This window comes from Cetorhinus maximus, chromosome 10 (genome assembly GCF_964194155.1).
Source record: "Cetorhinus maximus chromosome 10, sCetMax3.hap1.1, whole genome shotgun sequence".
In the NCBI taxonomy this organism is placed as follows: Eukaryota; Metazoa; Chordata; class Chondrichthyes; order Lamniformes; family Cetorhinidae; genus Cetorhinus; species Cetorhinus maximus.
Window position 1 is genome coordinate 43,583,174 of NC_135888.1, and position 24,778 is coordinate 43,607,951.

General features: G+C 43.6%; 1 protein-coding gene across 4 annotated transcripts in view; it reads right to left on the reverse strand.

The window, feature by feature from the left end:
- Positions 1 to 24,778, reverse strand: part of pnpla7b (patatin-like phospholipase domain containing 7b) — a 317,033-nt gene that overhangs the window by 30,819 nt on the left and 261,436 nt on the right. For all 4 annotated transcript variants that reach the window (XM_078550357.1, XM_078550360.1, XM_078550356.1 and 1 more), the window contains 4 exons: positions 9,550 to 9,666; positions 6,252 to 6,400; positions 3,879 to 4,031; positions 1,566 to 1,682 (listed from right to left, as the gene is read on the reverse strand). In XM_078550357.1, coding sequence (XP_078406483.1) covers positions 1,566 to 1,682; positions 3,879 to 4,031; positions 6,252 to 6,400; positions 9,550 to 9,666 — 536 coding nt within the window. The remainder of the gene's footprint in view (positions 1 to 1,565; positions 1,683 to 3,878; positions 4,032 to 6,251; positions 6,401 to 9,549; positions 9,667 to 24,778) is intronic.

Consider the following 24,778-nt stretch of genomic DNA (forward strand, 5'->3'; position numbering starts at 1 on the left):
CCCTATCAAACCTCTTTACGGATCTTATATTTTTCAATGAGATCACATTTAATTCTTCTAAATCTTAGGGAGTATAGGTCTAGTCTAAGGGTCTTTTTGACCCAACTAAGTTGATCCGTCAAGAAACATCCTACAGTTCTCCTCTGATGTGTTATGATTTCCTCGATACCGTTATTAAAGATTATTTCCAATCTTTTAGATCATTCTCAAGGGTTAGTTCCACCTCCCCATCCCATTGAGAGAGTGCCTTTCCTTGCCATGAGATCTCGATAAGCTTTGGGTAATGTGTAAACCCAGTTGGTAATACCTTTTAGCATTGGGCTTGGTTCTGCCTTCGTTGTATTTCATTCTGATATTTGAATGCGACAAAGTATCACAGCAGATCTGGTTTTAAGTTTAAACTTCAAATGAATTTATTTTATAATATGAACAAGCACATAAGAAACAGCCACATAACATAGGTCGATATTTACAGTATATACCCTTCCAACTAACTCGGAGTAGAGAAAATAATTTTAAAAATCACAATTTGAAGATCTAAACCAATCCTCTATAAATAACTCGTTACTCCATGTACATGTTTCTCTTTTCTTTAAGGAATATCAAACTGACTGGTACCTAATAGTGCTTCTCTGAAATTTCAGTCTCTTTTCAGTAGATTTTCTAACTGCCCACAACAGGATAGCCATTTTGCTTCACAACAGAAAAAAAATAACCAGGGCTTTTTAAATTTGGACTATCCGACCACTTAAATTCAAAAAGGATTCGTCAGTCAAATGCAAAACGAACAATTCTGTTTAAACTCACTCTCTCTGAAGCCAGTAACTAAGAATTGCCGTGGTTAGATTATTTGTGCAGTTTCAAGCACCCTGCACTACAGAAAGGATATCAGAGTCATGAAAAAGCTGCAACACCATATATAGAACATTGACAGGGCCTTGCATATACAAGATAAGACCCTGAACGAAGCTCTCTTGGTTTGACAATTTTTCATTGTGAAACTAAGGCAATGAGACAAGAGCCACAAACTTTAAAGAGTAGCAGCAGATGAGGTAAATTGAGTAATGATGGGAGAATGCTTGGAATGTGTACAATCAATTTGTGAAAAAATGTCGATAATTAAAAAAACAATATTTATTGATATGAAATGGCACAATGAAACATATAACTGTGGCCCACAAAGAGGATTTGGAGTTGTTTCTAAGGATATTTGAGGTAAGTGGACAATGTTAAACAAAGGAGAACAAAGGAAGGGGTTAGTGTGCAGTATACTCAGTGTTAATTGTAAAGATAGCACGGCATAATAGCAGCACAGAATATGTCACATTTTACGCAGGGCATCACTGGTCTCCTGAGTATGCAGTGCATTCCAATCTCATGGAAAGAATAGTCTGTCCAAAAATGAAAATGATCTTTAAAAGGCAAGGAAATATTCTAAACAAATTAATGCGATTCCTTTACAATGGGTGGCATCATCAAGCATTGACTTGCTACAGTGCTCAGAAGAGTTCAGGTATGTTGCAGATACCATTCTAGACTCCAGTGCTATTGAAAGTCAAACTTACATCAGAGGGCCGTGTCTTGGCGACGTTGTCTATCGGCCTGTCTTTCAGAATATTGTCGATGACTCCACTCCTACTCCACAGCTCAAATAGTGTCTTCCCATGCTGGTAGCCCACTTCCTGTGTAGGAACCACAGGTAAAAGGTTATTCGAGCAAAGCTATGAACCAACACAAACAAAGCACTGGCACGCATTTCTCGAAAGACCTGCACTTTTATAGCATCTTTCATAACGTCAGGAAGTCTCAAGTGATTTACAATCAATGTTGTACTTATGAAGTGGAGTCACTGCTAAGAAAATTTAGAAATGTGGCAGCTAATGTTTGCATAGCAAGCTCCCACAAACAGCAATGTAATAATGACCAGAAAATCTGTTTTTTTGATTAAGGAATAAACGTTGGCCAAGACACCAGGGAGAACTCCCTGCTGTTCTTCAAAATATTGCAATGAGATCAGCTACGTCTTTCCCCGAGAGGCAAGTCGGGCTTGGCTTAATGTCTCATCCGAAAGATGACACCTCCAACTGTGCTCAGCACTGCACTGGAGTGTCAGGCAAGTGGAGTGTATTTCATCACACTTCTGTCTTATGCCTTGTAGATGGTGGGCAGGCTCTGGGAGTCAGGAGGTGAGTTACTCGCTGCAGAATTCCCACTTCTGACCTGCTCTTGTAGCCACAGTATATATGTTGTTTCTGGTCAATGGTGATCTCCTGGAAGTTGGATGATGGGTATTCAACAATGGCAATGCCATTGAAGGTCAAGCGGAGTTGGTTAAACTCTCTCTTATTAGAGGTGGTATTTATCTGGCACTTGCGTGCTGTTGCTTGCCACTTATCAGCCTAAGCCTGAATGTTGTCCAGATCTTGCTACAAGTTGGTATGAACTGCTTTTGCTGTATCTGAGCACTTGCGAATAGGATTGAAAACTATGAAGTCATTAGAGAAGATCCCAACTTCAGACCTTATGATGGAGGGAAAGTTATTGATAAAGCATCTAAAGATGGTTAGGCCTAGGACACCATCCTGAGGAACTCCTACAGCGATGTCCTGCAACTGAGATAACTGGCCCCCAACAACCATTACCATCTTCCTATGTGCTAAGTATGACTCCAAACAGTGGAGTTTTTTCCAAGATTCCCATTGACTTCAATTTTGCTAGGGTTCTTTGATGCCACACATGGTCAAATGCTACCTTGATGTCAAGAGCAGTCATTTTCATCGAATCATTGGAATTCAGCTCTTCTGTCCATGTTTGGACCAAGGCTGTAATGAGATCTGGAGCTGAGTGATCCTGGCAGAACTCTCCAGTGAGCAGATTATTGCTGAGTGACTTGCCTCTTGACACCACAGTCAATTATAAGTCCATCATTTCCATCAGATTGAGAGTATGCTGATAGGGCAGTAAATTGGTTGGATTCGATATGTCCTGCCTTTTGCAGACATGATGTTTCTGGGCAATTTTCCACTTTTTCAGGTAGATGGCGGTGTTGTAACTGTACTGGTACAGCTTGGTTAGAGGAGCGGCTAGTTCTGGAGCACAAGTCCTCAACATCACTGCTGAGATGTTGTTGGGCCCATATACTTTGCTGTATCTAGAGCCTTCAGTTCTTTCTTGTTATCATGTGGAGTGAATCAAAATGGCTGAAAACTGGGACCTGAGATACGGGGACCTCGGGAAGAGGGATAATCTAATCTATATTTCTGGCTGAAGATGGCTGAAAATGTTTCAGTCCTGTCTTTTGCACTCATGTCTCTGCTGTCTAGCATACATGGAGTCCTGTGTTGTAGTTTCACCAGGTTATCAACACATTTTCAGGTATGCCTGGTGTTGCTCTTGGCATGCTCTTCGACACTCTTCACTGAACCACAGTTGGTTTCCTGACTCGATGGTAATAATAGTGAGAAATCTGCCAGGCCGTGAAGTTACAGATTTTCTGTATATAAATAAAATTCTGCTGATGCCAATAGCCCACAGCATCTCATGATGCTTTAAGCTGCGAGAAATATTCTTAACCTATTACGTTTAGCATGGTAGTAGCGTCACGCAACACAATGGAAGGTATCCTCAGTCTAAACATGGGACTTCAGCTCCACAAGTAATCTGGGTGGGGAACTCCTACCAATACTGTCATGGACAGGTGCATCTGCAAATGGTGAGAATGAGGCCAAGTAGGTTTGTCCCTTTTTGTTCGTTCTCTCACCAGCTGCAGGTTTTTTGACAGGTAATTAACTAACAATTGCAGTTCCCCAAAGAGCAATGTTAACCCTCTTAGAGCTTACTCAAAGATTCAGACAAAATCGAACGAGTACTCTACTTACTGCAATTTCATTAAATTTGCCAAACTCCAGCGTTCCATAGCGATCAATGGGTGGGCGAATGTACTCGCAATAATCGCTGTTCTTCACCACCTCCAGCTGCCGCACACAGCAAACGTAAGCGAGGCGAGTTTGGATCTCCGCCATGCCTAAAACCTGCAACAATAATGGAATATCATACATCACAGTGTATGTGAATGAGGGAAGTTAAGTGATACTAGAGCAGGCGATGCTCACTGCGGCAATATGACAATAGTTATTGTTTAAAGTTACGAAAGGAAGCAGGTAGAAAAAGAACAGAAAATGCTAGCAATGCTCAGCTGGTCAAAGTCCCTCTCTCCGCCGATGCTGACAGTCTCCAGCACTTTCTGTTTTAACTTTACGCTGTCAGCTTCTGCAATGTTTTGCTTTTGTAGACAGAAGCAGACTCCTTCCACGCTTCCAAACTGACATAACTACAAGATTAAATGCAGGGGATTTAGAATGGAGGGCAGGAGAAGCTTCAGGTGGAGAGACATTTTGCCACTGCCTCTGATTTGTCATGCTGCTTGTCTGACATCCAGAATTGGACGAGCAGAAATTTCCTCCAATTAAATATTGGGAAGAGCAAAGTCATTGTCTTTGGTCCCCACCATCGAACTGTTCACCTCATTGACCACTGCCTCAGGTTGTACCATACTGGTCACAATCTTGGCATCCTATTTGACCCTAACTTTAGGCCCATATTCTCTTCATCACAAAGACCACCCACTTACACCTCTGCCTTTCTGCAGCTGAAACTCTTGTCAAGCCCTTGATACCTCCAGTCATAATTATTCCAATGCTCTCCTGGCCCACCTTCCACCCTTCATAAACATGAGCTCATCCAAAACTTTGCTGCCGGTACCCTGACTTAAACCTCAGGCATCCATTACCACCCTGCTCACTTGACTTACACAGGTTCCCAGTCTAGCAATGCCTCAATTTTAAAATTATCTTTGTTTTCAAATTTCCTCCAGTTAAAAATTCCCAAATACTCTCCTTTTAAATTCCCTCCACTATAAGTACAAGTTGTTGTTGATAATTGTAAGACAGTTGTATTGATTTCCAGAGTTAGTGGCTGAGGCATAAAATCTGCCAACATCCAAGATCTGATCGGATAGACGGATGAATGAAAAGGGGTTTGAAGGAATAGGAAATAGGGTGGGTAAATCTGATTCGATCCATTTGTTTATGTGGTGGGTAAATACCCATTTGGATTGGTTGGGCCAAATGGCCTGTTCCTGTATTGTAACCTCCATGTATAAGGTTTTAATTTGCAACATGTTACAGTCCAGGGCACTGGAGGTCGGTCGTTAGCTATAAAGGCTAGATTTAGCCATCATGAATTCAACTGAATATATTTGTTCCCTGTTGAGTCACAGAGGTCATTGCCCTTTACTGCTTATCATTTCCTTCTGCTTTAATAGCGTGGAAGGCTCCTCTCAGGACCAAGTTAAAAATGAAAGGTTACTGATTATATGACTGCATTAAGTTCATCAAACACAGCAGGTGGAGAAAGGCAGAGTTCTGTAGAATTATGTTTGCTGCTGAAATCCTTATCCATGCCTGTGTTAACTCTAGACTTGACTACTCCAACCCCCTCCTGGCCAGCTTCTCATATTCGACACTTTATAACGTTGAGGGCATCCAAAACTCTGCTGTTAGTGTCAAGAACAAAGAAAAGTACAGCACAGGAACAGGCTCTTCGGCCCTCTAAGCCTGCGCCAATCATATTGCCCGTCAACTAAAACTTAAAAGCACCAAGGCCCATTCACCCATCACCACTGTGCTTGTTAACTTACACTGGACCCTGGTTATGTAATGCCTTGATTTTAAAATTCTCATCCTTGTTTACAAATCCCTCCATGGTCTTGGCCCTTCCCAATCTCTATAATATTCTCCGGCTCCGTATCCCTCTAAGACATCTATGCTCCTCCAATTCTAGCTTCTTGAGCATTCCCGATTTTAATTGCTCCACCATCGGTGTCTGTGCCTAGGCCCTACCCTCTGGTATGCCCTCTCCAAACCTCTTTGCCTCTCTACTTCTCTTCCTTCCTTTAAGGCGCTCCTCAAAACCTGGCCTTTTGACCAAGCTTTTGGTCATCTGCCCTCATCTTGCTTTATGTGAGTTAGCGTCAAATTTTGCTTGATAATGCTCCTGTGAAGGGCCTCAGGATGTTTTAATACAGTACATTAAAGGTGTTTTTATAAACATTAGTTGTTGCTGTTGCAGATGTCATTGCTCATTTGATCTCGTTAATTACAAGCCACCCCCCATACACCTCCCTTGCGCCCCCACCCACTTCACACACAAGGCTGGCAATGGTCCTACATAGATTTTGTTTTGTTATTTACCTTCACTTTTGCTGCCCAAGGATTAAAGCGTTTCCACAGCAACCACCAGCCAGATAGTGAGTCCCCATAATTTGTCAGATCTGTTTCATCCTGGCTGCCAACATCAATTGCTATCACGACCTTTGCACCCAGAGACCGGGCGACATCAGCTGGGAAGAAAAGAAAGATAAGTGAGCTTGGGTGGAGACAAAACCTCTCAACCTTGGATAACTGGCCACCAGACAGAGTGAGTGGGGCTCAGCCCTGCAGGAAGCAATCAGACATTCCAACCTCTCCAACTGGACAAAACTGCCACCTCTTTGTGGAAAGATGATGAGTTAGGAGAACAGCCAATTACAGTTTGCAGTCTGGTCCCCGCTCCACATCTAAAAGATGTCAACACATGATGATCACAATAACAGCGCTGAGGTGAAATCCACTTCAGGTACTGATGTTTGGTCCCTTTGGTGTGTATTTGCAGGGACTAGAAAAGCTGGGATTGTTCTCCTTGGAGCGGAGAAAGTTAAGGGCAATAATTGGATAGCCTGAAGGGCTGAACGGTCTCCTTCTGCACTCTACGATTTATATTCCAGAGTGAGTTGCTTAAATTTAGGAGCTGGGGGCATATGCTATAAACTTTATTTTTATTCATTGACGGGATATGGGCTTCACTGGCTGGGCCAGCTTTTATTGCCCATCCCTAGTTGCCCTGAGAAGGTGATGGTGAGCTGTCTTCTTGAACCGCTGCAGTCCATGTGGTGTAGATACAACCGCAGTGCTGTTAAGAAGGGAGTTCCAGGGTTTTGGCCCAGCGACAGTGAAAGAGCACTGATATATTTCCAAGTCAGGATGGTGTCTTGGAGGGGAACTTCCAGGTGGTGGTGTTCTAATATATCTGCTGCCCTTGTCCTTCAAGATGGTAGTGGTCATGGGTTTGGAAGGTGCTGTCTAAGGAGCCTTGGTGAATTCCTGCAATGTATCTTGTAGATGGTACACACTGCTGCTACTGTGGTGGAGGCAGTGAATGTTTGTGGATGTGGTGCCAATCAAACAGGCCGCTTTGTCCTGGACAGCGTCAAGATTCGAGTGTTGTGGGAGCTGCGCTCATCCAGGCAAGTGGGGCCTATTACATCACACTCCTGACTTGTGCCTCATAGATGGTGGACAGGCTTTGGGAAGTCAGGTGGTGAGTTACTCGCCGCAGGATTCCTAGCCTCTTGCCTGCTCTTGGAGACACTGTATTTATATGGCTAGTCCAGTTTAGTTTCTGGTCAATGGTAACCCCCAGAATTTGATGAGTGTCACTTGATAGCACTGTTGATGACTCCTTCCATTACTTTACTGATGATGGAGAGTAGATTGATGGGGTGGTAATTGGCTGGGTTGGATTTGTCCTGCTTTTTATGTACAGGACATACCTGGGCAATTTTCCATATAGCCGGGTAGATGCCAGTGTTGTAGCTGTACTGGAACAGCTTGGCTAGGGATGCAGCAAGTTCTGGAGCACAAGTCTTCAATGCTATTGCCGGAATATTGTCAGGGCCCATAGCCTTTGCAGTATCCAGTGCCTTCAGCTGTTTCTTGATATCACGTAGAGTGAATCGAATTGGCTGAAGACTAGCACCTGTGATGCTGGGGACCTCTGGAGGAGGCCGAGATGAATCATCCAGTCAGCACTACTGGCTGAAGATTGTAGCAAGTGCTTCAGCCTTATCTTTTGTATTGATGTGCTGGGCTCCCCCATCATTGAGATGGGGATATTTGTGAAGCGTCCTCCTCCAATGAGTTGTTTAATTTTCCACCGCCATTCACAACTGGATGTGGCAGGTCTGCAGAGCTTAGATCTGATCTGTTGGTTGTGTGATTGCTTATCCCTGTCTATCACTTGCTGCTTATGAAGTTTGGCACGCAAGTAGTCCTGTGTTATAGCTTTGCCAGGTTGACACCTCATTTTTATGTATGCCTGGTGCTGCTCCTGGCATGCTCTCCTACGCTCTTCATTGAACCAGGGTTGATCCGCTGGCTTGATGGTAATGGTAGAGTGGGGGATATGCAGGGCCATGAGGTTACAGATTGTGTTCGAGTACAATCCTGCTGCTGCTGATGGCCCACAGCACCTCATGGATGCCCAGTTTTGAGTTGATAGATCTGTTAGAAACCTATCCCATTTAGCACGGTGGTAGTGCCACACATGATGGAGGGTATCCTCAGTATGAAGACAGGACTTCGTCTCCACAACAACTGTGCGGTGGTCACTCCTACTGATACTGTCATGGACAGATGCATCTGCAGCAGGCAGGTTGGTGAGGATGAGGTCAAGTATGTTTTCCTCTTGTTGACTCCCTCACCACCTGCCACAGACCGAATCTAGAAGCTATGTCTTTTAGGACTCGAGCAGCTTGGTTGGTAGTGCTACCGAGCCACTCTTGGTGATGGAAATTGAAGTCCCCCACCCGGAGTACATTCTGTACCCTCTGCCACCCTCAGTGCTTCCTCCAAGTGGTGTTCAACATGGAGGAGCACTGATTCATCAGCTGAGGGAGGGCAGTACCTGGTAATCAGCAGGAGATTTCCTTGCCCATGTTTGACCTGATGCCATGAGATTTCATGGGGTCTGGAGTCGATGTTGAGGGCTCCCAGGGCAACTCGCTCCCAACTTTATACTACTGTACCGCCATCTCTGCTGGGTCTGTCCTGCAGGTGGGAAAGGACATACCCAGGGATGGTTAACGGATCTACTGAGCAGGTAGCCTGATTGCTACTAATAAATAAAATAAGCTGATTACATTTTGGTCCTTTTTCTGCTCTAGAGAGAGGGAAGAAAAACAGTTCTGCTCTGGATCATTACTCAGCAAATTCTGCTGGACAGTGTGAATATCAGGCGAGGGCAGGATTAGGCTGGGATGTGCTAGTTGCTCCTCCACATTCCCACCATCAAGTTAAACAATTGCTGTCACTCACCCTCTCAGGCCACATATGAAGAATAAACAAAAACAGAATTACCTGGAAAAACTCAGCAGGTCTGGCAGCATCGGTGGAGAAGAAATCAGTTAACGTTTCGAGTCTTCATGACCCTTCGGCAGAACTGAGTATAGTTAGGAGATGGCTATCTAGGTAAGTTGCAGCATGCAACTACTGGGGGAGAATATGTTAATTGTACAGAAATTGAATATTTAACCATATTTTAAGTGATGGACATTAACTGGGGATTCACTTGCGCTCCTATAAATACTTCATTGGCTGTAAAGCGCTGATGTGAAGGGTGACATATAAATGCAATTCTCTCTCTTTTTGAAGCGTGCTCAAACCTGTAACCTACCTGGCAGGTTGTTGATATATCCTCCATCCATGAGCAGGTGACCATCCTTTGGATCACAAAGAGGAGGTAGATAACTTGACAATGACATGCTGGCTCGACAGTATCGCCACAAAGAACCTGTAATGAGTATAAAACACTCATAATAATCAATAACACACTTTTATGTCAAGAGGCGCAATGCATTAAAGCAGGATCTCACAGTAGGAACTGTGCCATTATAGGTAGAACCAGTGTAGCTGCATTCAGTAACTATGCTAAATCCATCATATAGGGGAGCCACTTGTACAACGTTAATTTATGTAACATGCTTAAAAAAATAGAAGTGAGGACTTCACAATTGGACAGAAAGGCTGGAATTCTGGAACAAAAATAGAAAATATTGGAAATACATAGAGTGTAAAAAAGATACAATTTTAGGTGTGATTCAAAACTGGTTCAAGCCCTAATCTAGAAATCTGAGTGCATAACCCTGGCTGTGGTGAGGGAAGTAGGAGGATGTATATTGTTGGGTTAACGACTTTGGGGTGGAGATGTAGAGTAAAGGATTAACATCAGGAGCACCTGACACTGATGTAACTATTTATATAACTATGATACAATGTCACATGATTAAGTAACTGAGATCTGGTGGGAAGCAGAAGTACAACCTCATGGAGAGTACTGAGATGTATGTAGATCTGTAAATAAACAAGAATTTTTTTTTACGAATAACAGTCTACAGTTGCATTCTTATGGTAACAGGCAAACCCTAAAGAAACCCCATCTAGACCCAGAATGCAAAGCGAAACAGGAGAGATACAATCTTTCATTAAAGGCAATAAACCAAGATTTGTCTACCCTTTCAAATGACATAAAAGATCACATGACACTCTTCGAAGGAGAGGAAAATTCTCCTTGGTATCCTGGCCATCATTTATCCCTGAACCAACACAATGAAAACAAGCAAATTATCTGTTCATTACCTCATTGCTGTTTATGGGACTTTGCTGTGCACAAGTTGGCTGCCAAACTTCCATTACAGCAGTGACTCCACTTCAAAAATTACTTGATTTGACATAGAAAGCTTCAGGACATACTGAGGTTACAAAAGGCATGGTATAAATGCAAGCCTTTCAATGTAATGAAAGGTCTTAATTGAAATGTTAACCTTCTTCGAAGTATTACCTGGTCTATAGCTCCTGTTCTATTTCACACAATTTAACTACTGGTCTGTCACATTTTGCTCAGGAATCTATGCAGAATGGGAACCTTCATTGCAAGGCCACAGTGTCTCATGCCGAGCTGTAATCTGGGGCAGGCTGCTGGTTTAGGTCTAATGCCCTTAAAAACAGCAACGAGTCAAACTTTACTGTGGAGGTAGGGAAAAAGAACGGCTCAAATTCCCACTTATGATTGGGACACTGCCCAGCAAATGCACGGAAGCATGTGAATATAGGCAAGTACAGGACCAGCTCAGCTGGTGGTACACCCTTTGTAAGAACAGTTGCTGACACTCACTGCCTGGGCCTGCATGTGAGCCAGGAAAGTTAAATATCAGTGGGCTGTGAGCCATGGAACCTCAGCAAGGAGTCAATGCCAGAAGAAAGGAGAAGGCTGCAAACAAAACATAAGACTGACTCTAATAGGCAGATATTGGAGCAATATAATCCTGAATTGCAGTTTCTTATGTCAAAGTGTCATCCTGCGTCAGTAATGAGTGAGAAGAAACACAATTTATCCCTATTTGGCTTTAACATGAGAATGAAATGCAAGTTCCTGACAAACTGTGCGCACCACAGGAAGCTGGACACACTGCTGCTAAAGCCAGTCTATGTTTATGCATTTCCCCAGAGAAACGATTAAGTAACAAAATGTCCAACAAGCATTAGTGCAGAGAATTCAGTTCATGACCAGTAAGTTCTGCACTTGTATCTCTTCCCAACAGTCACTTTATTCTAACTGCAGCGTAGAGACTGCAGGCACTTGTTGATTAGTCTGATTTGCTTATGAAATGTAATTATGGCCTACATGTTGATTGCAAATTAGTTTGGCATTTTCAATACTCATTATTAGTATAAACATGCTGATGAAGTTAAATGGCAAATGAACTTAAATATAGTGATGTGTAGGGTGGTTCATTTTGGCTGATGAAATAAGGAAGGCACTTATTCCTTGGAAGGTAATAAACTAAATGAAGTAAGAGCAAAAAGATCTGGGAATATAGAGAAATGAAACTGTACAAGACATAAAGACAAGTTGATAAGGCCACAAAGCGTGCAAACAAGGATGAGGCCGATCAGTCAGATAGGGATGGGCTTGCTGCAGTTTTCTTGTTCAAATCATTATATCATTCAATATTCAGCCCAGAGGGCTGTAAAGTGCCTAGTTGGAAGATGAGGTGCTGTTCCTCCAACAGCACCTCATCTTCCGACTAGGCACTTTACAGCCCTCTGGGCTGAATATTGAATTCAACAACTTTAGATCTTAAACTCCCCCTCCCCCCGTCTCCACCCCGTTTCTTCCCCCCCCCCCGCTTTTTTTTCAATAATTTATATAGATTCTTCTTTCCCCACCTATTTCCATTATTTTTAAATCTAAAACTAAAACCTTTAGTCTTTCCACCCCACCCCCACTAGAGCTGTACTTTGAATATCCTGTCTTCCATTCTTAATTAGCACTTTTCTCAGACAAAGACCACCACCTTCAACACCTCTTTGACCCTTTTGTCTGTGACATCTTTTGATTATCTGCTCATCTCCACAATCATCACACCACACCCTCAATGTGTCTCTTCCCCCCCTTCCCCCCCCCCCGCACCCACCTTAAACCAATTTATATTTCTCCCTTCTTCTAATCTATGCTCCAGTTCTGCCGAAGGGCCATGAAGGCTCGAAACGTTAACTGATTTCTTCTCCGCCGATGCTGCCAGACTTGCTGAGTTTTTCCAGGTAATTCTGTTTTTGTTTTGGATTTCCAGCATCCGCAGTAGCTTTTAGCTTTTTGTTTTTATCATTATATAATTAGTTGTTTGGTAGCACAGAACTTGGGTATTGATGAAAAAAAGAGACATGTCAAAGCTTTTCATCTCGCACTCATCAGGACAATTCACAACAATACCAATTTAAGGGGAAAACAACAATTTATACTTCCCAACTGACAATCTTAAATTGGCTGTCAGCGTGATTCTTAGCACACTTAGGATTATTTAGCAAATGCTGTCCAATCGCGGAATCACATCTAAGGTGGGCTCGAAGTGCGGTGCATCTGCGTGTATATGTAGCTTCATATATTAATGCACAGGGATTTGCAGACAGAAAGAACGTGTACACACATTATGCTTGGTTCAGCTAAACAAAAAAAGTGCCAGCCATTCACTGACTCATTCCTTAGGGCAGTGCCTTGATCAATCAGGGTCAACCTGCCTGTTTTATATTTCAAACAATGCTTGGCAGTTAACTGTCAGTCACTATCAGTGGTACATTCTCCATGACAACGCCACTTGCCACCCAATCAGCATTCTCTTCACATGCACTATGAATTGTTTTCCCCTTATATTGGTATTCTTGTGAGGTGCCCTGATGAGTGCAAGACAAAAAGCTTAGACATGTCTCTTCTTACATTATATAGCCTTAAGTTAAGCTATATCTTTGCTGGAGACTCCTCATCTAGTAAGTATCCTTGGCCACTACAATTACTTCATTACTCATAGTTAACATTGTTGTACTGAAGGGAAATGTAGGTATACTTCAAACAAGGAGCTCACTGAGGCTTGTCAGACAGCACCTTCCAAACCCATGACTGCTACCATCTAGAAGGACAAGGGCAGGAGACACATGGGAACACCACCACCTGGAAGTTGCCCTCCAAACTACTCACCATCCTGACTTAGAAATATATTGTTGTTCCTTCACTGTTGTTGGGTCAAAATCCTGGAACTCCCTCCCTAACAGCACTTTGGGTGTACCTACACCACTTGGACTTCAGTGGTTCAAGAAGACAGCTCACCACCACCTTCTCAGGGGCAATTAAGGATGGGTAATAAATGCTGGCCTTGCCAGCGATGCCCACATCCCATGAATGAATGAAAGAAAGACATAAAATAAGCAACAATAATAATAACTGGCACTCATTGCTAACTGTTTCATATCTATTATATATTTGCACAGTGTTCATGAGGCCATATCTCCATGAAATATTTTAAAGAGAAGCCTACAATTGGAATTTCTTGCTATAAAGGTGTATCTTAGGAGTTACTTTTAATACAATAAGTTTTTAAAAATACATCCTTGCAGTGTTGCTCCATGGTACCCTGTATAACAACAGCATCAAAAGCTGTTGAGACACACATTTTGGGCTTGGCGCCAACCAAGAGTTGTTCTGTAGAGTGCATTTGCTGTGATTAGTTTATTTCCCACTCCCCTCTATTCACTATGACTGAACATTTCATGGGAAATTTGAGCACAGAGAAACATGAAAACTACTCCTGGCGAGTGAGTCATCTCAGATTGGCACCTCACATTGACACAAGAAGCAAGTTTGAAAAGATGTGGGAGAGGGTGTGGGGTGGAGATTGAGAGAAAGAACTGCACTAAAATAACAACAGGAAGCAGCTCGAAATACCCAGCAGGTCAGGCAGCATCTGTGGAAGCAGAAACAGAGTTAGTGTTTCATAGTGATGACCTTGCATCAGAACTGGAATGTAATAGGTTTTAAACAGGTGAAATGGCAGAGAGTGTGAAAAAGGACAAAAGGTAAGTCCTGTGATAGGTTGAGAGACAGGAGACATTAAATGACAAAAGAGTTGGTTGAGCAGAGCAAAAGGGAACAAATAAAAAAACAAAAAGTGTGTATTGACAAAAAGCGAATGACAGAATAATGAACAGCTGCCATCCAAAAACAAGAACAGGTGAAAAACAAGTTTAAGACCAAAACATGAAAAAGGAAACAAAATGGGGGCAGAGATTATGGTCTGAAATTGTTGAACTCAAATGCTGAGTCCAGAAGTCTGAATGTGATCAAATAATCATGGGCTCATTTCCCACACCACCACCTGTTGAACCCCTACTTTAGGAATCAGAAGTCTGCAAAATCCCTAATCAAAAGATGAAGTGCTGCTCCTCGAGATAGCGTTGAGCTTCATTGGAACAGTGCAGGAGGCCAGCCGGGGACAGAGAAGTCAGTATGAGAGCAAGGTGGAGAATTAAAATGGCAGGCGATCAGTAGCTTAGGGTCATGTGCCCCTTCTCTGTTCAGTGATTGAATGAAGTACCAGGTTACCTGCAAAATGGTAACCATTTACATGATTCAAAAGTTCTCCAACAGTTTCAAAGGGTTGGATGAAAGCAGTAGCTTTCAGTCCACTTCCTTCCTCACATTCAAAGCAAAAGGCAAGAGCAAATTGAACTCACTCAGGCATAAGGAAAAGAAGGACCAGATGTCCATTATTGTGTGTCTTGGGCTTTCATTTCACCTTTCTACCTACAAACATCTGCCAGAAAAAAACAATTACTGGGTACTTGAAATGCTGCATCACAAAAGATGGTCAAAGAAACATCATACAGAGTGGTTTCCGAATGAATGCAACAGCCTTTCCTTTGAAGGATTACCAAACAGTGCAAAGCACCATAAGCAGCAAGTGCTATAAAGGAAATGTTTTAATGGCATTTTAAAAAAATGTTGTATTAGCTAAGGTTGAAAGTAAATTGGACAATGTGCTCATTGCAGAAGTTGAAAATTCACGAGATTTAAATGAGAGATTAAAAAAATCTATTCTTCCCACTGGACGGTGGGAATATGGAACAGATTCCCAGAAAATCAGCTGGATCAGAGTCAGGTGTCACCTTTAAAAGGGAGCAGGATTCATGCCTGTTGAGAAGGGATTGAGGGTTTTTAAAGGCATGAAGAACACTGTTTGATTCTTTTTCCAAGGAAGGTTATTAGGGATTCCTAAAGTAGGGGTTCAACAGGTGGTGGGGTGTGGAAGAGGAGCCCATGATTATTCAATTACATACATGTTGTCTGGCTAGAATGGATGGATTGGTTGGAATGTTGTCTTCTCATTCTGGGCCTTGTAATGTTCTTATTTTCTATACTAGGTACAGCCTGCCTTGTTCTCCACACATTCAACATCCACAAGATAATAAGTATGCGGCTATTAATTATTAAAATAAAAATGGAAAACGTTAGAAATACACAGGAAGCCTGTCAGCTTCTGTAAAGAAAAACATTTCTGGTGTGTAACAATCTTTTAAATATTCTGATGAAGAGTTTACATCCAAAATGTTAACCAGCCTTTAAGCGTCCAGATGCTGACAGCCCTGTTGAGGGTGATAAATGGAAATGGGTGAGGAAACAAAACAGGTGGAATCACATTTTGCATCCATTATTAGACACACTATACATTGTTCTATTGAAGTGAATGGGGCTGGATATAGGTATAGCATCTCACAGGCAATCAATGCAATTACGTCTGCATGCATCCTAACCCATGCCCAATTTCATCCCCGATATGTCTTTCCATCCTTTACTATTTGCAGTTCAGATATCCAACATGTGTGTATTTTCTTTCTATTTTTTATACTCTCTGATTCTGAGAAAAAATCCTGGATATGAGGAGATATGATGGGAAGACTAACCTGCAGAGTATACCCAGGGACTAACCTGCAGAGTATACCTGGGGACTTAACCTTCAAAGTAAACTCAGGAACTAACCTATACTCAGAATTTGCTGGTCTGTCACTAGCACAAGATTAAGTTTACAGGAGCCAATCACCCAGATATAAGGAAAGGATATGCTTGTCTGAAGAAGATTACGACTGAGGGATAGCAATTTACTCCCTCTCCAAGTACTTTGAGAGACTCTCGAATCCTGATTTGAAAATAATTGTCATTGCATTTTATGCATACCAGCCAGTCGCTGGATGTATTAACTGCAGCATCTTGAAATTCTTTAGACTGAAAAAGCTTAAAAGACCTTCTAGTGCACTCTAAAATGAAAACCCAGTATTAGCAATAGAACCAATGGTTGTCTGAGCATAAACAATATTCCCCTATGACTTTGGAAAGGAGAAGGAGTTATACTTGGATAGAGAAATGCTCCTTAGAAAGAGCTGTGTCTGACTGCCATAAGAAAAAATGTTCCTAATTCTAGGACAGTCCCTGTGAAATATGGATAATAGCCTTCCTCTCCAGCCATCTGACAAGACAAAGTTCTATTTGTCTGCAAAAGGTCGTAGCTCAATGAGTGGCACTCTCACTTCAGTCAAAAGGCTATGGGTTGAATTCCTACTCTAGTATTTCCCACTCCAGGCTGACAGTCCAGTGAGGCACTGAGGCTACACTGTCGGATGTACCATTTTTCAGATGAGATGTTAAACCAAGACTCTGTCTGCCCTCTCAGGTGGATGTGAAAGATCCCATGATACTATTCTGAGGAACAGCAGGGGAATTCTTCCCAGTATGCTGGCCAATATTTATCCTCAATCAAAATCACAAAAATAGATTAGCTGGTCATTATCACATTGCTGTTTGTGTGAGCTCGCTGTGTGCAAAATGGTTGCCGTGTTTCCTACATTACAACAATGACTGCACTTCTAAAGTGCTTCATTGGCTGAAAAGCACTTTGAGACATCTGGTGGTTATGAAAGGTGCTATACAAACGCAGCCCTTTTTCTTTTTCAGAATTCACCACATCCACTCCAAGGTGAGAAGGAGCTAGGGTATCATTGCTGAAGCAAGGGGCTTGCAACAGGAATTCACCAGGCCACCAAACAAACATGGTACAAACCCTTAAAGGGGCAGTGTTCCAGTGGTTTTGCTCCCGTTTGGGTGATGTCTTGTTCAATTTTATCAAAAGAAGCAATGTCTTCATTGGTTTGAGAGCTAACACGGGCTAGAACTAAGGTGGTGAGGGGCATTTCTTGCAGGAATGTCTACTTGAATGGGTTTGCGCGTTTTCTCAAACTCAGAGAGAATGCTTGAGATACCAAACTTCATTGGATTGACTACCTTGACAATTCAGAAATGGGAAAGAGGAGGAGGAATGGAATTGAAATTGCAGGCCAGAGGGGTCTCCAAATTGGCTCACTGTGGGGGTGGGGGGGGTGATAAGGGTTGTTGAACAGCATGAGATCCATAATGGATCCACAGTGGGATAGCCACAATGATCTGAAAAACACACCGTATCAGAACATTTAAAAAAAATACTGGATGGCAAGGAGCTTTCTCAGACTTTTTCTACTAAGTTTCCCTCTCAGGTCAGGTTTGCTTCCACATAGGTGCTGGAAATAAATTAGGTTGGCTGCAAGATTTGTAACAAGGAGAGTAATCTATTGCTTGGCTTCATTGGCAGAAAACCAAAATCACAAAGAAAAAGCAAATTAAAACGAGCATGGCAAGTTAAAGCCACGTTATGGCTTTGATTTGTTGTAAACAGTCACTACCAACGCACTCAGTCTTTAAAATATAGTGAAGGCTTCCTTTTTTTGGCTGCACTCTGATTAAAGGAAAAGACTTGCTTTATTACAGTGTCATATAACCATCAAGTTATTGAGAATCCTTCAAAACCCCATGTTTTACAGATGAGACATTGGCAGGAAATGTGGCAACCTGGGTTATAAATCAACAACTTGCATTTGTATAGTGCCATTAATGCAATAAAACATCCCAAGGTGCTGAACAGCAGCATTATCAAACAAATCTGGACACCAAGCCACATAAGGAGATATGAGGCCAGAGTTTTTTTATAAAAGTAGATTTTTTTCCACTCAAATTCTTTTTCCTCCTTTTTTTCTCTCAAAGCGCCAGGCTATTATTTTTTCAAGGGAAGACGGCGAATCAAGTTATTTTCCCACATGAAACCATAATATGATAGAATTTACCCTGCAATTTGAAAGGAAAAAGCTGGAATCAGGTGTAACGGTATTACAGCTGAATAAAGGCAACTACAGAGGCATGAGGGAGGAGCTGACCAGAATTGACTGGGAGATGAGCCTAGCAGGAACAACAGTGGAACAGCAATGGCAGGAGTTTCTGGGAGTAATTTGGGAGACACAGCAAAAATTCATCCCTAGGAAGAAGCAGTATACTAAAGGGAGGACGAGGCAACCATGGCTGACAAGGGAAGTCAGGGACAGCATAAAAGCTAAAGAGAAAGCATACAATGCAGCGAAGAGCAGTGGGAAACTAGGGGATTGGGAAGCCTACAAAAACCAACAGAGGACAACTAAAAAAGAAATAAGGAGGGAGAAGATTAAATATGAGGGTAAACTAGCCAGTAATATAAAAGAAGATTGCAAGAGTTATTTTAGATATATAAAGGGTAAGAGAGAGGCAAAAGTGGACATTGGGCTGCTGGAAAATGACGCTGGAGAAGTATAGTGGGGAACAAAGAAATGACGGAGAAACTGAATAGGTACTTTGCGTCAGTCTTCACGGTGGAAGACACGAGTAACATCCCCAAAGTTCAAGAGAGACGGGGGGCAGAAGTGAGTATGGTGGCCATTACCAAGGAGAAGGTGCTAGGAAAACTGAAAGGTCTGAAGGTGGATAAATCACCTGGACCAGATGGATTACACCCCAGAGTTCTGAAGGAGATAGCTGAAGAGATAGTGGAGGCGTTAGTGGTGATCTTTCAGGAATCACTCGAGTCAGGGAGGGTCCCAGAGGACTGGAAAATCGCTAATGTAATCCCCCGTTTAAGAAGGGAGTGAGGCAAAAGACGGGAAATTACATGCCGATTAGCCTGACGTCGGTCATTGGTAAGATTTTAGAGTCCATTATTAAGGATGAGATTTCAGAATACTTGGAAGTGCATGGTAAAATAGGGCAAAGTCAGCATGGTTTCATCAAGGGGAGGTCATGCCTGACAAATCTGTTAGAATTCTTTGAGGAGGCAACGAGTAGGTTAGACAAAGGAGAGCCAATGGATGTTATCTACTTGGACTTCCAGAAGGCCTTTGACAAGGTGCCGCATAGGAGGCTGCTCAGTAAGGTAAGAGCCCATGGTGTTAGAGGCAAGGTACTAGCATGGATAGAAGATTGGCTGTCTGGCAGAGAGTGGGGATAAGGGGGTCCTTCTGAGGATGGTGGCCAGTGACTAGTGGAGTTCCGCAGGGGTCAGTGTTGGGACCACAACTTTTCACTTTATACATTAATGATCTAGATGAAGGAACTGAGGGCATCCTGGCTACGTTTGCAGATGATACAAAGATAGGTGGAGGGACAGGTAATATTGAGGAGGTGGGGAGGCTGCAGAAGGATTTGGACAGGTTAGGAGAATGGGCAAAGAAGATGGAATACAACGTGGGGAAGTGTGAGGTCATGCACTTTGATAGGAAGAATAGAGGCATAGACTATTTTCTAAACAGGAAGAGAATTCAGAAATCTGGAGTGCAAAGGGACTTGGGAGTCCAGGATTCTCTTAAGGTTGATTGCAGGTTGAGTCGGTAGTTAGGAAGGCAAATGCAATGTTGGCATTTATTTCGAGAGGACTAGAATATAAAAGCAGGGATGTGCTGCTGAGGCTTTATAAGGCTCTGGTCAAACCACATTTAGAATATTGTGAGCAATTTTGGGCCCCATATCTCAGGAAGGATGTTCTGGCCCTGGCGAGGGTCCAGAGGAGGTTCACAAGAATGATCCCAGGAATGAAAGGCTTAACATATGAGGAACGTTTGAGGACTCTGGGTCTATACTCGATGGAGTTTAGAAGGATGAGGGGGGATCTGATTGACACTTACAGAATACTGAAAGGCCTGGATAGAGTGGACGTGGGGAAGATGTTTCCATTAGTAGGAGAGACTAGGACCCGAGGGCACAGCCTCAGAGTAAAGGGAAGACCTTTTAGAACAGAGATGAGGAGAAACTTCTTTAGCCAGAGAGTGGTGAATCTATGTAATTTATTGCCACAGAAGGCTATGGAGGCCAGGTCATTGAGTGTATTTAAGACCGAGATAGATAGGTTCTTGATTGGTAAGGGGATCAAAGGTTTACGGGGAGAAGGCGGGAGAATGGGGTTGAGAAACTTATCAGCCATGATTGAATGGCGGAGCAGACTCAATGGGCCGAATGGCCTAATTTCTGCTCTTATGGTCTTATGAACTGAGGCAGTGCAGCTATGCAGGATGTTCAGCTATGTAGCCATCATATTTGGGTTTGATCCAGTTGTCATGGATAGATTATATGTGTTCCCTTACTGCCTCCGATCAGTATGTTTTGTGATGAAAGGCGGTGTGTGTTTTCGTACCCCTTGGAGTATGCATGTTAATTAAATAACTTCAGCAGCAAGCTTTTGATAGTTTTAAACTAAAGAGGGTTATTTATTCTCACACACTTACCCTTAATTTAAACGTGGCGTCTCACACACACTCTCACATTCAAAGGCTAGATATAGGTGAAAGTTATGTACATCTACAGCTTATAATTATCTCAATCTCTGATTTACTGTCTCCAGTTTCCCATGAGACAAGCCTGAGATCTTTTGAATGGTTTTGATGAGTTAAAGTTGAAGTGAGGATCTTGTAAAGTGAAAAATTCAAAGCAGTTTGTGAGGTTTCTTGTAGTCGAATTTCTTGGAGGTTGGTTCTCAGGTAATCTTGAAGTGGGAACATATTGGGGGAATCCTTCTCTCTGTTGGGATCTCTCGCTTCAAGGTTAATTAACTTGGCTGCCTGGTGACTTGCAGCTAATTTGTGGTGACTTTCTGAGCACTGAACTATTGGTTCGACAGCTTTCTGGGGAACTGCCTGCAAATAGTTTTTGCTGATTTTAAAAACAGACAAAAAAAAAGACTGTCTCGCCATGTGACTTTCACAAGTTCAAAGTTCTTTCTAAAGGGGGTGGTGTTCATGTTGAACCCACCTGTGTTGCGGGTTAATACCTCAGGTGGTTTGAGACAGTGTCTTTGTTTCAGAATGGCCTATTCATTCTGATGATATCCTTTTTGATTAGTTTCAGGGAAGGGCATTGAATAACATCAGTATGGAAGGGTCTTTTGTGTTGGCCCATCCTTAAACAAAGGGTTGTGTGCATTTCCCAGATGGCTGTGAATGTCTATGTTTAATTAGGTATTTGCTTGAGACCCTCTGCAGCTCAAATGCCAAAGGTCACATGATTTGCAGCAGCCATTTTAATAACTTGTTTGTGTCCTGTTTTTAAAAGTATTGACTGAAAATTCATAATATACTGGGGAATGACACAGTCTTCACTTGGTGCTCCACATGCTCTTTCTAGCCGATGTCACTGGTTAGCTATCAGGAGCACAGACAGTAACTGATGCCTCTCCCTGCCCACACCCAGCAACGCCCAGGGCAGTGGCCCAATTGCAGACTAGCTGAGATCAGTTAGTTCAAAACTGGCTGAGAATCAAACCTGGTGATACACTACAAAAACAGAATTACCTGGAAAAACTCAGCAGGTCTGGCAGCATCGGCGGAGAAGAAATCAGTTAACGTTTCGAGCCTTCATGGCCCTTCGGCAGAACTGGAGCATAGTTAGAAGAAGGGAGAAATATAAATTGGTTTAAGGTGGGTGGGGGGTGGGGGGAGACACATTGAGGGTGTGGTGTGGTGATTGTGGAGATGAGCAGATAATCAAAAGATGTCACAGACAAAAGGGTCAAAGAGGTGTTGAAGGTGGTGGTATTTGTCTGAGAAAAGTGCTAATTAAGAATGGAAGACAGGATATTCAAAGTACAGCTCTAGTGGGGGTGGGGTGGAAAGACTAAAGGTTTTAGTTTTAGATTTAAAAATAATGGAAATAGGTGGGGAAAGAAGAATCTATATAAATTATTGAAAAAAATAATTTTTTATTTGAGATCCACACTCAGTGCCACGCGCCGCCATATGAACACACTCGACCTCTCCCTCCAGCAGCACCGCCGCACCCTTTTTCAAAGCTGCGCGTGCCCCCAGTTTCATTTTATTCTTCGCCTCATCCGTCGCCTCAACAAGAAACTTTTTCTCTTTCTCTCAAGTGCTAAGGAATGCAAGCTCCAACAACTCATCGACTCCAACACCCATCTGGGACCCTCCACCCCTGCTTGTCCCTCCGTCCTCACCCCATCTTCCAATCCCAGCCCCAGCCGCGTATTCACTATACCCCCTGACCTTCCCCTCTCCGATGCTGAACGTTCACTGCTCAGCAAAGGACTTAGTTTCATACCCTTACGCCCTCATCTCAATGAATTTCGGGCTCGGCATGATGCTGAACTCTTCTTCCGCCGTCTTCGTCTCCGTGCTCACTTCTTTGGGCAGGAGTCCTCTCCCCGTTCAACGGATCCTTTTACCCACCTCCAATATTCTCCCTCCACTTGGACCCCTCCCTCTGGATTCTTACCTTCTCTTGATCTTTTCATTGAGAACTGTCGGCGTGACATTAGCCGTCTCAATTTCTCTGCTCCTCTCACCCGTTCTAATCTGTCTCTCTCTGAACTCACTGCACTCCGTTCTCTCAGGTCCAACCCCAACATTGTCATCAAACCCGCTGACAAGGGTGGTACTGTTGTTGTCTGGCGCATTGACCTCTACCTCGCGGAGGCTGAGCGTCAACTCGCAGACGTTTCCTCCTACCTCTCCCTGGACCATGACCCCACCACAGAACATCAAGCCATTGTTTCCAGGACTGTCACTGACCTCATCTCCTCTGGAGATCTTCCTCCCACAGCTTCCAACTTGATAGTCGCCCAACCTCGGACGGCCCGCTTCTACCTCCTACCCAAAATCCACAAACAGAACTGTCCTGGCAGACCGATCGTGTCAGCCTGTTCCTGCCCCACGGAACTCATTTCTCGTTATCTTGACTCCCTTCTCTCTCCCCTTCTCCAGTCCCTTCCCACCTACATCCGTGATTCCTCTGACACCTTACGTCACATCAACAATTTCCGGTTCCCTGGCCCCAACCGCTTCCTCTTCACCATGGATGTCCAATCCCTCTACACCTCCATCCCCCACCAGGATGGTCTGAGGGCCCTTAGCTTCTTCCTTGAACAGAGGCCCCAACAATCCCCATCCACCACTACTCTCCTCCATCTGGCTGAACTTGTTCTCACACTGAACAATTTCTCCTTTAACTCCTCTCACTTCCTCCAAATAAAAGGTGTGGCTATGGGTACCCGCATGGGCCCCAGCTATGCCTGTCTCTTTATGGGGTATGTGGAACATTCCTTGTTCCAGTCCTACTCCGGCCCCCTCCCACAACTCTTTCTCCGGTACATCGATGATTACTTCGGTGCTGCTTCATGCTCTCGTCGGGACCTGGAAAAATTTATTAATTTTGCTTCCAATCTCCACCCCTCCATCATCTTCACATGGTCCATCTCTGACACTTCTCTTCCCTTCCTTGACCTCTCTGTCTCAATTTCTGATGATAGACTGTCCACCAATATCCATTACAAGCCTACCGACTCCCACAGCTATCTCGACTACAGCTCCTCACACCCCGCTTCCTGTAAAGACTCCATCCCATTCTCTCAGTTCCTTCGCCTCCGTCGCATCTGTTCTGATGACGCTACCTTCAAAAACAGCTCCTCTGACATGTCCTCCTTCTTCCTTAACCGAGGTTTTCCATCCACGGTCGTTGACAGGGCCCTCAACCGTGTCCGGCCCATATCCCGCGCATCCTCCCTCACGCCTTCTCCTCCTTCCCAGAAACATGATAGGGTCCCCCTTGTCCTCACTTATCACCCCACCAGCCTCCGCATTCAAAGGATCATCCTCTGCCATTTCCGCCAACTCCAGCATGATGCCACCACCAAACACGTCTTCCCTTCACCCCCCCTGACGGCATTCCGTAGGGATTGTTCCCTCCGGGACACCCTGGTCCACTCCTCCATCACCCCCTACTCCTCAACCCCCACTCATGGCACCTCCCCATGCCCACGCAGAAGATGCAACACCTGCCCCTTCACTTCCTCTCTCCTCACCGTCCAAGGGCCCAAACACTCCTTTCAAGTGAAGCAGCATTTCACTTGCATTTCCCCTAACTTAGTCTACTGCATTCGTTGCTCCCAATGCGGTCTCCTCTACATTGGAGAGACCAAACGCAAACTGGGCGACCGTTTTGCGGAACACCTGTGGTCTGTCCGCAAGAAAGACCCAAACCTCCCTGTCGCTTGCCATTTTAACACTCCACCCTGTTCTCTTGCCAACATGTCTGTCCTTGGCTTGCTGCATTGTTCCAGTGAAGCCCAACGCAAACTGGAGGAACAGCACCTCATCTTCCGACTAGGCACTTTACAGCCCTCCGGGCTGAA